We start from the raw sequence: 15,703 nt of genomic DNA, 5'->3' as shown, positions 1-15,703 counted from the left end.
TTGCACAAACAATACAAACTTGGATCCGGTCAAAATGGGGTGTCTACACACATATGTTACTCATGTTTATCAAAATATGTGTGATATGTTACTTGTTATTAACACGTATTTGAAAAATACCTGGCCAGGTGGATTTGATAAGATGTTTATCAAAAGGATTTCACAAAATAAGTTTTGAAATGGTTTTAGCAAATGCATTTGCAAGCCGACACTGCTTGACTGAAAGGTATACCATGAGTGAGCCCAGGGGGCAGTTACTGTCCACTCCCTGTATGACTCAACTCGGTAGAAGTGGACTTGGAGAAAGGCCTTGCACATTTGGTGTGATTAAGGATATGATGATTTGACGGTTATCTTCAGGGTTATGTCTCGATGGAGGCCACTGACTCAATGTGATTGTAGCATTAGCTACGGGGCAATAATTGCAGTGGAGCACACTTGTAGTTTCTGTAGGATTTACCGTTAAATCCCTGCTACAATCCCACTCACTACTCAATTGACTTATTATAATATATTGGATAGAGGTCCCGCATTTATTTGGTTGCTTGCACGAACTAGTTTCGTGGCATTGGATGCATTGAAAGGATATATACAATGCATATAGTGTATATGCACTATGGGACGTAATGGGAATACCAATTTAGTTAAATGTCAACTAAAGGTTATTTTGAAAATTATAGAAAAATATGGATGGAGCTTTTATCTCATTGGATGAGAGGAAATATGTATATTTAATTAAAAAAATTAAATAAACAATTTTAAGTTTAGCTTATAGACTCGTTTTACTTACTAAAATAGTAATAACTTACTCATCTCTTGGCTAAAATTAATATGTAAGTACTCGTTTCGAAGAACTTTGAATGATCTACAACTTTGTAGTTTATGATTTTTTCTATTTCGTCCATTTACTTATCTAAAAATGAAGTTGAAATTTGACCTACAGTATTATAGCGGGTTTCCCATTATGGGTAGCTTATTTCCAAATTGGAAGCTCTCAATTTTAACTAGTTTCCTTGTTTTTGAAAGTTCTCTAGAAACTTTGGATTGTATCAAAGGGAATTCAAATCTCTATGATTACAAGACAAATGAATAGAGTTTTACACAGCTCTTTCATAATCCATGTGCTGAAAATTGAAAGAGACACACAAGAAAATTCATCCCCTTTGTCTCTCTCTCTATTCACCAACTAGTTTTGGGTTTTTGAACCCAAATGCATTCATCCAACTAATCTCCATTGTTCAAAATAATAATTTTCATATTATAATCTGATTAAGATCAGGTTATAAAGTCAACAAAGAGTTGTTTAAAAGATAATTTCTGCAACAAAAGGAATCCATCGATTCAACTTGCGGTTTCGCGTCGATTAGATCGTCGATGAATTTTCGAGGAGTAGATCAAGCGGACGAGTTCTTCTCTATAGTAACTTAAAGATATTTATATTTGTTTTTTATTAAATCACAATAAAAATTAATTAGTCCCTATGAATCCTGGGTTAGAGCAAAATATTTTATTCTACATAGTTTATTCTTCCGCTACATGTAACGATTTTACTCGGGATTTTTCAACCTTTTCTAACAAGTGGTATCAAAGCTAACTAGGGAATAGATTAGGAGGCTAACGAACCAAAGAGAGACCATGCTGTAATCCGTGGTGAGCCCGGACGTTTTTCCTGGCTATCCAAGGTTCTTAGTCTTTATGTGTTTTAATAGACATATGACTATTTGTCGGAAAATAGCAAAACTGAACCGCATGGTGGATTTTTGGACTGATCTCTTTATATGGTTAGAAAGTAGACTCGAATACGAGAGAGAGAGTAATGACTGCACCGTGTTTATTGGGTACCGGTTGTGAAAAAAGAGGGGGTGAATTTATCAATGTCTGTTAGGGTAAAAAATGGTATAACCTTAAGATCACACCATGTGTCCTGTAATCATCAACAAAGATCTCCAGTTATTTACATCATTAGTACCTTTCAGCGTGCATGATTTATCCGCCATACACGCTTCTGAAACCTCGTGATAGCCTCCACTCTACCAAGGGCGGAGCTAGGAATTTACACTTTGGGTAGGGGGGGGGGCAGACTAATTTACACTTGCCAACATTGGGCATTGTGGGGGGGGGGGCATAGCCGCATAGGCACTAAACTACCTAAGCATGCATGGCTGTACATGCATCTTTAATGGGATTTTTCAAGTCATTGGGGGAGCCATGGCCCCCCTCACGCTATATGTGCCTCCGCCCCTGGCTCTACCCAATCAAGGGGTCTTGAATTCTCCTTTATATGATTGAGAAGGTCCATGCGGCGTACAATCTTGAGAGAGAATACATGCCACTGGTATATGAAAAAGGGATAGGCATGCAAGAAAAGGACACACACAGAACAAAACTCTCTACTACTACTCCAAGATAAGGAAAAACCAGAGAGGAAATTACACCATTAAAGCACAACTATTGCTGCCCACGAAGTTTGGTCTCGTCATCTGGAAGAAGGAGGAAGGGGTTTACTAAGACACCTATATTCTCCTTCCCTTGGACCGCCCACTCGTTCTCAATCGTTCAATAGCAAAAAAAAACCCATTGTTGAGCTTGGTAACCTAGTTATCCTCTTCGTTATCTTGCTGTTTTTATTATCTGGTTGAGTTAGAATCTAACTTGGGTATCGAAGTGGTCATCCGGGACCAAGCCGGGACCCTCTGACCCCTTTACTGTGATTGTAGATTTCCAGCGGAGAGTCTCTACCAGCCATATGATCAAAGATCCAGATTCTTGCATCATCACTGCTCTTTTAAAATATAAGATGATGTGAAGCATGGTTTTAAATTCGGCTGAAACTCGAAATTTCGGATTTCGGTGAGGACCGAAACCGAAATGTTATGAAACCGAAATTGTTGAAATTTACCAAATTTCGGTTGAAATTCCCAAATTTCGTTTGAAATTCCCAAATTTCGGTCGAAATTTCGGAAATTTCTTGCAAAATTCTTGATAAAATATTAATATTTTATTCCTTTACAGAATTTCAGCCGAAATTATCGAAATTTCAGCCGAAGAAAATGACATTTCGAGCGCTTCTACTGAATTTCGGCCGAAATTTCAGGATTTCAGCTAAAATTTCAGTTTTGGTGAGGACCAAAATTAACCCCGAAACCGAAATTTAAAACCTGGATGGGAAGGCGTATTAGCTAGGGCTGTGCATTCGGTTGTAACCGAATCGATTTTGCTGAAAATAACCGAACCGAAAATTTCGGTCATCTAAAAAAAAGTAACCGAAACCGTAACCGAAATATACACTAACCGAACCGACCCGAAACCGAAACAAGAATTCGGTTGTTTGGTTACTTCGGTTATAACCGAAATGCATTTCCCGGGAGCCGGAGAAGAGGAGGAGGAGGAGATCCCACCAGAGAAGAGGAGATGGAGCCATGGAGGAGATGCCACCGAGAAGGAAGAGGAGGAGATCCCACTGCCCGCCGAAGAAGGAGGAGTCATCGGAAGGAACTCAAAAGCGTTGTTTGGGCAAAAATAAAAGTGGAAAACCTCAAAACTCTAGAAAGCAAATGCCCAAAGAAAACTAGAAAATCTGAAAAGGGGGTGTTTTGAGTCTTTTGACTGTTTGTTTATCAAAATTACTAGAAAACCCCTTTAAGTCTTTTAAGTTTCCACCCTTAATACTTTGTCTTTTCCTGGGAATGATGTTTCCCTCCCCTGTCATACGAACTTGAAATTTTGAAATTGACAACCCATGGTTTTAATGAAAACCAGCCCATGGTTTTAAGGAAACCATGTGGTTTTGCTCAAAAGCAGTCAAAAAGCTGTTGGTTTTAATGAAAACCAGCCCATGACATGGTTTTAGTCAAAAGTAGTCAAAAGCTGTTGAAAGGCAATGATGAGTGATACATTTTTTAATTCACTAAAAAACAAATGAGCATAGGAAGGGAACAGATGGGGACAAATAAAATAGCATATGACAATCCTCCCCATTCGGTTTTTCGGTTCTAACCGAATTATTTTAATAAAAACCGACACCGAAACCGAAACCGAATTACCATTTAACCGAACCGAAATAACCGACTGAATTCGGTTCGGTCGGTTATTTCGGTTATAACCGTATAGTGAACAGCCCTAGTATTAGCTACTAGTTACTCTCTCTTTTAAAAGATCAACGATCGTGATGGCCGGACCATGTGGCTCATCCCAAAAATTTTACGAGATCAACGGTTGTGAGTGGCACACATCTTCTGATGGTCTTGCTTTTGACCGGAGATTAGGTTTGCATTTTAATACCGAACCTTTCAGTTGTGACCCACCAAATGAACGGCCACAGTCAGCATATATGTATAGCCGTAGGGTGGACCCACAAAAGATGGGAAAAGAAAAAGGCGGAAGTCTAAACTGAAGGGCGCCCTTCAAAAAATTGTTGAAAAGGCGCCCCCATTGGTTACTCATCACCAACGTGCATTTATGACACTTTTGTGATGAGTAACCACGCCCTTAAGTTTAGACTTTTAGACTTACTCAAGATAAAGCTCCGCGAGAATTATTTTGTGAACCCGCTTGGGACACTTGTCATGACTTGCAAGCTACATGTAAGAAAACAAGAGCCACTTCTATCCTAATCTTCTTTTCCCTTCCAAAAAGAAAACGAAAAAAATGGCAATCGCCGGTGCCGGGAAATTTTCATCGGAAATTTCACCTGATTACGATCGACTCAAAGATCTAAAGGCTTTTGACGAAACAAAAGGAGGAGTCAAAGGACTAGTTGATGCGGGAGTCATAAAGATACCTCGAATTTTCATCCAACCGGCCAAAGACATTGTTATGAAGTCAGATTCCGGTGTGACCCAACTCCAACTCCCCGTTATAGATCTCAGAGGCTTCGAAACAGAGTGTCGTCGTAAAGCGATTGTGGATGAAATCCGACGAGCATCGGAGACGTGGGGTTTCTTTCAGGTGTTGAATCATGAGATTCCTGTAAGGGTTTTAGATGAGATGATTGAAGGGGTGAGGAGGTTTAACGAGCAACCCAAGGAGGGGAAGATGAAGTTCTACTCACGTGATCCCGTGGGAAAGGTGAGATTTAACAGCAATTTTGATTTGTATACTTCGCCGTTCGCGAATTGGAGGGACACCTTGTTTATCGCGCTCTCTCCTGATTTGCTGGGTCAGGAAGAATTGCCAGTCGCTTGCAGGTATTTCTCGTTTTGCAGAAAAGGGGTTTAGGTGCTGATATTGTCACTGCCGTAAATGTTATCAGCACTACTCTATTTTGATCATCACACTCCTCACTTTATTAAAAGTACGGTATGGCCCGCACCATAGGATGATCCAAACCTTCCATTAGATGGGCCACCACCTAAAGATTATTTCCGCAGGTTGATCCTAACCCTACGATCTATAAAGGGTTAGGATCAACCCTCTAATATTCAGATTGGAAGGGGAAATAATTATTTGGGCCTAACCCTACGATCTATAAAGGGTTAGGATCAACCCTCTAACATTCAGAACGGAAGGGGAAATAATTTTTTGGGCACAACCTATTTAAGCTGTAGCCCATCTAACCCTACGATCTATAAAGGGTTAGGATCAACCCTCTAACATTCAAATCGGAAGGGGAAATAATTTTTGGCGCACAACCTATTTAAGCTGTGACCCATCTAATGGAAGGTTTGGATCATCGTAAAGTGCGGGCCATACCGTGCTTTTAATAAAGTGAGGAGTGCGATCATCAAAATAAAGTAGTGCGATAACATTTCACTTTTGATAACGGGCGCAACTCACCTTGTCTTTTTTAGACAAGAAAGGAAAAGCTATTACACTTTCCACAAAGCTCACAGCAGCCCATTAAAGCAGGAAGGACAATGGTAGTTCGGCTCATTTCAAAAACATGGTAGTGCATGCGAATATCACTAGACTTTTGGCGTTTTAGTACCTACTGATTTTTGCACTGCCGTGTTATGAATCTTATGATATTGAGAGGAGCTAATCTTGTCTTTTCTTTTTTAATTGGCAGCTTAGAGCTTCACTAGTGTTTTGCCTTTTAAGTACCTAATTACTAATCAGTATTTATTTGCACTACCATGTTTTGATAATGAGATGGACTAATCTTGTCTTTTCCTTTTTAATTGTCTGCTTAGAGTTTCATGGGTTGCACTAGCTTTTGATAGCTAGTTAATTTAATAAAAGACAAGGTGAGTTTGTGTGTGTCATTATCATGACACGGTAGTACTAATACCAGTGTCCTTAGTATAGTATATGTTAATTGGAGAAATTATATGGTGCACAACGGTCCAGTCCCCTCTGGGTGTGACGACGAAAGTATCACCCTTGATGTTTGATCCAGATGTTTGATCCAGCAGCAGCCACTTAAAATAAAAAAGTGAGCTGCTGTTGGATCAAATATCAAGGGCGGTACCGCCGGGAAGGGACTTGACTGTCGCGGTAATAACTCTTAATTCTTAATTGATGGTCGAAAATTATAAAAATTTTCAAGAGGGTATTGAAAAGTCTCTCTAGGCTGAAGGATGAGCGTGTTTTTGGGCCACAGTAGAAACATAGAGCAGGTTGAAGACAGAAAGTCTTTGGCTGACACTAAAATGGGTTGACCCCCAACCACGCACACACTAAGTTTTCCATTTTTTTAAAGGGCTCAGTTTAATCTCACTAAAAAAATTATTTTTTCGTCACAGTCCAACAAATAGTGAAAGGCTGATTTCGGGGAGACACACACACATTTCTTAAAGCTCCTTTAATAACAAACTAAATTTTTTGTTGAACAAATTGTGATTTTTTTTTTTTTTTAAATGATTCATTAATAAAATGAAAAATTAAAATCCCGGTGTGGCAACCAAGAGTGGGGTGAATTGGTTGTATTTACAAATTTTTACCTTTTAAAGCTCTTCACAAGTTCACCATAGGTTTAGTCTTTTGATTAATCAAGTTGGTTTAGTGTGACATAATAAAATGAACAAGACAAGCACATTCACTCAGTGAAATTGCAACTTGATTATTAGTGGATTGGTTAGATTAACAAGAATAGGATATCAATATAGATTCAAGTGATAATGAGATGATGAACACCCAAGCACATACAAAAAGAAAAGGGAGAGAGATAGGAAGACAAATACCATACAAGAGAGTACACAGGAGATTTGTCGTGGTTCGATCCTCCACCTTGATGCTCTGTTTGGTTGCTCGGGGTGTTCAAAGAGTAGTGGAATATGAAGTCAAAAGAAATCAAACGGGAGGAGACAAGCATTTTGATTGGTCTAAAATTACCTCGGAAAATAGTGAAGCAGTGTCAGTTGCATGCAATATTCACGGAGAGTAGGAGAATAAGTTGGGGTGTCATTACCAATATATACATATATATATATATATATATATATATATATATATATATATATATATATATAGAGAGAGAGAGAGAGAGAACGAGAGAGCATCATTCCCTAGAAAATTCATCCAACATTCTTTGCTTTCGGAAGGAGGGGACCAGGAATCCACATCATCAGACAAGTAATTATTTAATTATTACATGGGAAACATCCAAAGGAGTCCAATGCTATTTTGGCAACCAAACATGGTATGTCATGCCAAATTCAAACCAAATTCCGGCGGCTGCCGAACTTTTGTGCAACCAAACGATGCATGAAAGCCTACTCCACTCCCCAAGTTTTGTCTTCCTTGAGATTTTCTCCACTAAATTTGAATCCCCACTAAAGCCGGATTCCAAGCCATTTACAATTTACACAAGGTTAGGGATAGAATCCCTCTTACTACAATCAAGGGTTACAACCCTTCTCACATCAAACAAAGAAGAACAATGAAAAAACTCTCTTAGACCTCTTGAAGGCTTGATTGCAACATTGAAAGCTCAGTACAACTCTCCAATGAATGAATACAATCAAAGCCTAGTGAAGATCTTCTTTAAAGGATATGCAAGTTCAAGCTTCTTGAAGAAATCAAACTTATTTTGCACGTTTAAGCTCAAATGAGATATTCAATAGGTCCAAAATTTGTTAAAAGTATGAATAAACCTCATATATATAGTCCCTAAGGATTCATGATCGTTTGGGGGTAAAAGGGGCAAAAAAAGATAAAAAATAATAAAAAATTTAACTAGCCGTTTGAGCCCCAATAACTATATTTTTCCACAGACACAGTCGACCACGAGGGCCGGTCAACCACCTAAGATGTATTGATTACTGGATTTCCAGCAACCTATTTGTGGTCGACCTCCAATCCTGGTCGGCCACCCCTGATATAAAATTCATTTTTAATATATACTTTGAAAAATTTTGGGCCTTGGTCCATATGCTTTGGTTTGTCATTGCAAAACATGTTTTATGACATGTAAAGATGATTTTCTATGAAACACTAATATTTCAAAGCTGGTTTTGAAAATGGTTTGAAAAACACTTTGAAAATGCAAAACCACTTGAAAGAGATATCCAATATGTTACGGTCAAAATCTGTAACAGGATAGGGCAGTGACATAAGGGCTGATCTGGAACACTCTGGTAGCTGATCTGGCGAAGAAATCAAGTCATGCATAAAGGAGTGCACGGTCAGACGACCGACCCGGAGTGGTATCTTCGGATAGGCCCTCCGATGATTAAGTCAGTGACTGCACCAAATGAAGAGAGTAAAGCAGTGGATAGTAAATTTTTAGGATTCAGGCCCCCACCTTGGTATTCTCGCAGGCTATTTATAGTAGAGGCTTAGGTACTGGATTACCCTTTTACCCCTAGTGGACAGCTGTTAACCTCTGATTAGGTCAAACTTTATCCCTTCCCTATACCCTTGGACATGTGTTAGCATGTGGTAGGATAGGGTTTTTCCTAAAGCTTTCCCTTTCTGGGTGGCAATTACATTATTGCCCTTGACTAGATGGTGCCTTTTGTTGTGTCGCGTGTCAGCTCATGATTGGAAGGTCTTTTTTTACCACCATCAGTTGCCCCCCAATTCCTTAAGTCATTTTAATGACTTGGGGAAGCATAGAAGTCACAAAAAGGACGGGCTAGCGTTCAGGTTAGCTTGGGACGTTCTGGTCGGATGAGCTGCCTTCCTGTAGACACCCACATTTTGCTACGCTTTAAAAAGCGAAATGTTTGTTTGGTCAGTGTCAGTCATCTGCATTAGGTTAGGCATTCTTGCATTTTAGGGTGAATTTCACCTCATTTTAGGTGTTTTGAAGTTGATTCGCAGTCACGAAGGCCTCTAGGGGGTTCCATTAGTCTGCGGAAGATGAGAATTCAAGTTTCTAATCAAGTAAGAAAATCTGCTATTTTTAGAATTTCTCAGGGTTTTTCCTAATTTTATCCATTTTTGCACCACAACGGTAATTTAGTCATTTCCAATGTGTTTCATTTGACCCTCGAGTTATGTATGAGAAATCTTGAGTGATTCCATGAATTTTGAAAATCTGCTAAATTTAGACCTCTCAGGGGCTTCGCTTGATTTGAAAATTTTGAATGTTGAGGGCATTTTGGGCATTTTCAGGGAATGCCAAATGATCATGTTTGATATTCCCCACCAAAAGAAGCAAACTTAAAAACTTTTTATTTTTGAGGTTTGAGCACAAAGACTTTCTATTTTTAACTTTTCCCTTTAGGGGTGAACTAATTTTAGGGTATTTTGGTCGCATTTGGATGTGTAATGGTCTAATATGGGCTTTTTGGTCCGCAAAGTTATTTTCCAAAAAAAAAAGATAGTTTGATCACGTGTTAGGGGTGCACCATAAATGTCAAATGGGTTGGGTCCATATATAAAATATTGAATTTAAAAGAATTTTATTAAATTTTTATGAAAACCCAAAACCCATGTGAGAAGGCCCATTGGACAAAGCCCACATAGGAAGGGGCCCATGTGGGTCGGCCACATAAGTGAGCGCCCCACATGGGTGGCCCATTTAGTTAGGTGCCCAACATGGATGAGGTGGGATGGTAATGTCATATTTGATGTGTTTTGAAAAAAAGAAGAAAAAAAATGAAAAGAAGGAAGAGTTATAATTAGAAAGGGCTAGTATGATCATGTAAGTAAAATTGCCATAACTTTTTATCTTCTTGTCCAAAAAATTCAAATTTATACTTGTTTTGAACGTCTCGAAAATATATACAACTTTCTAGTTTACAACTTTTCGTGAATCAGCCTCTAAATAGGTAAAAAATGAGTTCAAACGTTGGGCAGCCCTCTTTGGACGAAAATCATTCATAAAAGCTAGTTTCCTATGTGAGAAGGCTTCTAGATTGATCTTGAACGATCTCCATTGTGTAATTTAGCATTGCTTAGCTTGCAAGAAACAAGGTTTAGAAATAAGTTCAATATGGAAATTAAAGAATGAGAAAGTCAAAGCACAAATTGGAAACAAGGCAAAAGGAGAGAGCTCACATTTGAAACTTCAAAATTCACTCAAACCTAGCCTTGTGCCTATAAAAGCAAACCCACCGATGGCTTTTTTTCTCCTCTGGAAAATTCGTCCCTCTCTTCCTTCTTGGAATTCATTCCACTTTCTTTGGTGTTTGGTGCTCATCTATTCCTCGTGGTTTTGCACAAAAGTGCTTTAATATATTCAACATATTCAAACATATTGGAGGCTATATTATTATTCTTTGGGGTTTTCTTCTGCGATTAAAAGGGTAAGTTAAAGCGTAGATCCAGGGATTACTTACCCTAGAAATAAGGAGAGCTAGCAAGGTTGGTCTTCTAAAATCCTCTTTCATGTACTTTAAACTAGAAGCATGCTAGGAGTAAATTTAGGATTTTCTTTGAAAGGCTATGAAGATGAAAGTGTTTGCATGAGAAATTTCGAGGAGATAAGATCAGGTTTATGTTATTTCATAATCTAAAATTTTTCTTGGAAAATCTATTTTTTAATATTAAAATCTGATTTTTGAAAATAAGAGGGTTTAAATCCACTTTACAAAGCAACTCTAATAAGCCTTTGAAATTTCTTAAAATTTTTAATCTCTGAGACTTTTGTGTGTTGAAAAGCTTAGAAATCTGGAATTTTCAGAAATTTTGACTTCGTTTTGATCGCGATTTGACCTTTTGAACTTTACTCTTAAAGGAGTAAAATTCTAAAGATCAATTTAAAAAGATGTCAAAACAGATCCAAAATCGATGAAAATTTAAACGTAACATACTTTTAAGGTTTTGAAACAGTACGAATGTTTTGAAGAATTTTGGATTTAATTTAAGAGATTTACAAATTAGTTTACTTCTAGGGGTATTTTGGGTAAAAATCAATTTTCAAAAAGTCTATAGAGTTTCCAGAAGTAAAATTTGGATGAGAAGTAACTAAAATTTGATCTGATCTCCTTTGAATTTTTCAAGATTTTTTGTTACTGTTAGATATGTCTTATGATTTTTTATGCCAAATCAAGCACGCCGTATTAAATCTAAAAAAATAGCCAATTGCAATAAACAATTCTGAAAATCTTTGATTGAGATTTACTGCTGGAATTACATGTTTTCACAACGTTTGGATTGATTCAGACTATTTTTGCTATGTGTTTCTTTGTAATGTCATAATCTGGACAGATATCTTTAAATCGGACATTGATAGCAAATCATCTTGACAATCCATGAAAAGTTTACAGTAATCTTCTCCAGTCAAGAGAAAGCTACTGTACAAATTTCAGCTCATATATATTAGATTTGCTATAAATTGATGTATAAATCTATAATCTGGACATAGATCTTCTACATTGAAAAATTGATAGTAAAACACATTTAAAATCCATGAAAATATTATAGTAACATTTTTTGGTCAAGAGAAAGCTACTGTAAAAATTTGAAATCATTTAGATTTGATTTGCTACAAGTCGATGTGTAAATCTATAATCTGGACAGATATCTTCAACATTGGAAAATTGATAGCTTGACAATTCCAGACAATTTTACAGTAATCTTCTCTGCTCAAAAGAAAGCTACTGTAAACATTTGATCCTATTTAGATTAGATTTGCTATAAGTTAATGTGTAAATCTATAATCTGAACTGAAAATTTTAAAATTCTTAAGAAAATCGAAATAGATTCAAATTGTTATAAAAATTTCCAAAGAATTCTAATTCTCCATCATGTATTCAACCTTTAAACTATGGAAATAGAAACCTTAGGAATCGTTGATTTCCTTTGCAAATTTGCTATGCTATGCTAGTTTAACCGCCAAGATCGCATTCATAATCGTATTCCAATCGCAATTGATCATTGATAATTTGAGTATTTGAATTATAGTATGTCGTTGGATCCGAGGTTGTAGTCCACGGGAATCCTGAGAACCATACCAGGCAACAATATACTATAATTTATGTGCTAAAGTGTGCAAGGGGAGAGCGCACGATTCCCTTTCATTAATGTGATCTAAGTATGAAATTCGTCAAGCCCTAGAGCCTTTGGTATTCCTTAGATGTTAGGAATAAAAAATATTTAAAAAATTAAAAATCATTAACTTCAACAAACATAATTAATTTAATTCATGTCTTTCGAACGAACCGTTGGATAACGGTATCTCTTCGTAGGAACCCTTAGGGCCCTTTAGGAACATTTACGTCACGTTGTGTTCTAGGTTTTAGGATGTCCTAGAGTTTGGAGTCTAGCCTCATCATGGCCGTTTGCTATGGGTAGTAACCGTGCCATAGATCTAGTTACACTAGTCAAACCATCTTCCTATAGGACAAGCCTAGTTAACTTAAGATGTAGGTTCACCTGCATTAGTTTAGGGAACATCTTGCATTTAGATAGGACTATATAGTATCTTAGATGGGGAGTCATAGGATAAAAAATCTATTCAACTTGAACTAAATAATCTCTCTTAAACTGTCAAAACAGTCAGTCCAGTCTAAATCAGTGTCCTAAATGTCTTAGGCATGTAGCTTAGTTTAGGTCACCGAACTACTTCGACTCTGATCCCAGTGAGGCTTGGGTACATAGGCAGCTTGGATGCTTGATGACATACCAATCACGAGTAGGCCCACACACAATCACTGGGGTTTTTAGGATAGTTTTTCTTTTCTTTTATCATTTAAAACTCTGGATTAAAATTGATTAAATCACTTAGGACTTTTCTCCAAATTAGAATTTTAGGAGAACATTCACTCAGATTGAATCCAAAAAAATGAAGAAAATCAAGATACACATTAGAGATTACATTTAAATTAGATTTTAGGATGCATGTCATATAGTTCGCACATTCATATAAAGTTAAATGAGCCATTTAAAAGAAATTCAAGAGAGTTAACTTTTGGAATTGAAGATCGGATTATCGGGTAAAAATGGTGCATGTGGTGGTAACTCCACATACCTTTTATTCTCGTAATCAGGTAACGAATCTAGATTTCTGGTCATTTATGGGTCCTAGATCTCTTATCTAGGTAGCAACTCTGCCATTCTCTTTTGTTTGAAATTCGGATTGCTTTAGTGATCCCAAGTTCACAGAAAAGATGAATTAAATCAACAATAAAAAGCACATGCCAACCGCGTGGGTACGAGAGACCAAGAGAGAGGGAGGCGGGCTGCGCCATTCCCTTCTCGCGGGATCGGGTCCCACAGACTGGCGACTCTGCTGGGGAGTACCTAACTTCATAAAAATTTCAAAGGATAACTTATTTGGATTTATTTTAATTGGCTCATAAAAACTCTATCTTATATGCTTGTGTTGCTCTTTGATATATTAGTTTGTATGTTATGCTTACTTTTCATATCACATCATACTCAAACTTAATCTAACAAAATCTGAAGGCATCATAGATTGCGCAAACTTATTTCACACACTTACATTACTTGCATCTAAACCCTTACATCTCACATACACACACGTCCAATATTAGGAACCCGGAGTGTTATCTAGCATGGTTGATTGGGATTTCATCACCTGGTGCATCTGTGCTAGAGAAGCATTCCACTCTTAGCCTAGTACATTTATGGTGCGTAAACGAATCTGCTTGTTCACATACTGATACGCCGGATACTGGTACAGTATTTCGAACACGAATTCACGCTAAGGGAGCTCTTGGCCTTACCCCTAGATTACCCCACACATGCATATAGTACGAACACGCGTGCATCACGTGTATGAGCCTAGATTAGGATATCCTACCCATTTGTGTTTAGATTAGGCCGTAGTCTATCTTTCAATGACTACGATCAGTTTTAGGTACACAAACAAGTCATGAGTGGAGATCTTCTCTCCACTCCGTTAGATTAGGCTTAGGATTGATGCCTTCAGATAACATTGCATAAAATGTAAAAAGATTAAAAAACTTCCCATTTGAGATTATGATATAAATCTCATCTTTTCTCAAGATCTCATATGGTATCTTCTTAGATTATCCCTCATGTACAATCTCATCTTGATTGTATCATTCTTTATCTATGATCCATCCATCAAGAATGATGATTTTATCTCCGTATTTCTCATTCCCGTAGCTTTCATTGGTTCCATCTTCTAAATTTTTCTTGCTTAATCTTCATCATCTTGAGGTTTAGAAAGTCCATTTCATAGGTCCATTACCTCGTAAGTCTTTGTTCGGATCATTGTCAAAGTTGTCATTTTCTCTCAATTGTCTGTTCATCCGTGTCTCATACTTAAAGCTGTATTTGAAAAACTCACTGGACTCATTCTAATCAAGAAAGTCCATTCCATGACACCCGAGTTTGAGTTCATTGCATTCCTAATCTAGGATTATGTTCCTTTGCACTAGGGGCATTATTTAAATCTTCTCTCTTAATAACCAAGTGTTCATTTCCGTAGTCCTTGGACTAGGAGCATTCCCCTTTACTCATCATGTCGCCATTTTATCTTTGCTCATTTCAGGATTCATTCTGTCATCCCATTGTTTGCAAAGGTCACAGTCATCTCTAATCATTGAGAAGAAATACATGTTGAATCCCAATCTTATACCTTGTGCTTATTGTTTCCATGTCAGGAGCATTCACCATTGATCACCCTCAATCAACTTGGGTTAGAGTAGACTCTCATCTGGTCAGGAAGTCACCTCCCTCATCTCATTCGGAAGCTTCTCCATCATCTCCATCTACACCCATGGCAGAACACATTAAGAACCCTCAGACAAATAACCTTGAAGTTATGATGGATGCACTCCTCGAGCAAATAAGAGAAATCAAAGAAGATAATTAGTTTCTTAAATCCCAAATTGCCGAGAAGTTTGGTTCATCATTTTCTTCACCTTCAAAGGGCAAAGAATCCATGAACCCTACCATGTCAGAGTCTCTTCCTAAGCTTATGGTGATTTCCATTCCTCAAGGCCCATTTGAAGTTACTGATGAAGAACAATATTTGATTGAGATTGACTGATGGAATTTTATGTTTTCACAAAGTTTAGACTGATTCATACTATTTTTGCTATGTGTTTCTTTGTAATGTCATAATCTGGACAGATATCTTTAAAATCAAAAATTGATATCTATAATCTGGACAGATATCTTCAACATTGAAAAATTGATAGTAAATCATCTTGACAATTCCTGACAATTTTATAGTAATCTTCTCTAGTCAAGAGAAAGCTGCTGTACAAATTTCAGCTTATTTAGATCATATTTGCTATAAGTTTATGTGTAAATCTATAATCTGAACTGAAATTTTTAAAATCGTTAAGAAAATCGAAATAGATTCAAATTGTTATAAAAATTTTCAGAGAATTCTAATTCTCCATCATGTATTCAACCTTTAAACTATGGAAATAGA

At 37.2% G+C, this 15,703-nt stretch overlaps 1 protein-coding gene across 1 annotated transcript in view; it reads left to right on the top strand.

Moving 5' to 3' along the window:
- Positions 1-4,545: 4,545 nt before the first annotated feature.
- The window catches only part of LOC143857117 (1-aminocyclopropane-1-carboxylate oxidase homolog 1-like), a 29,989-nt gene continuing 18,831 nt past the window's right edge, over positions 4,546-15,703 (top strand). Inside the window, exon 1 of the mRNA XM_077367389.1 lies at positions 4,546-5,186. Coding sequence (XP_077223504.1) covers positions 4,648-5,186 — 539 coding nt within the window. The 5' untranslated portion in view covers positions 4,546-4,647. The remainder of the gene's footprint in view (positions 5,187-15,703) is intronic.

The sequence above is a fragment of the Tasmannia lanceolata genome, unplaced genomic scaffold, assembly GCF_043159265.1.
Source record: "Tasmannia lanceolata isolate RefF3 unplaced genomic scaffold, GAP_Taslan_0.1 ptg000024l, whole genome shotgun sequence".
Lineage (NCBI taxonomy): Eukaryota > Viridiplantae > Streptophyta > Magnoliopsida > Canellales > Winteraceae > Tasmannia > Tasmannia lanceolata.
This window is presented reverse-complemented; position numbering and strand designations above follow the sequence as displayed.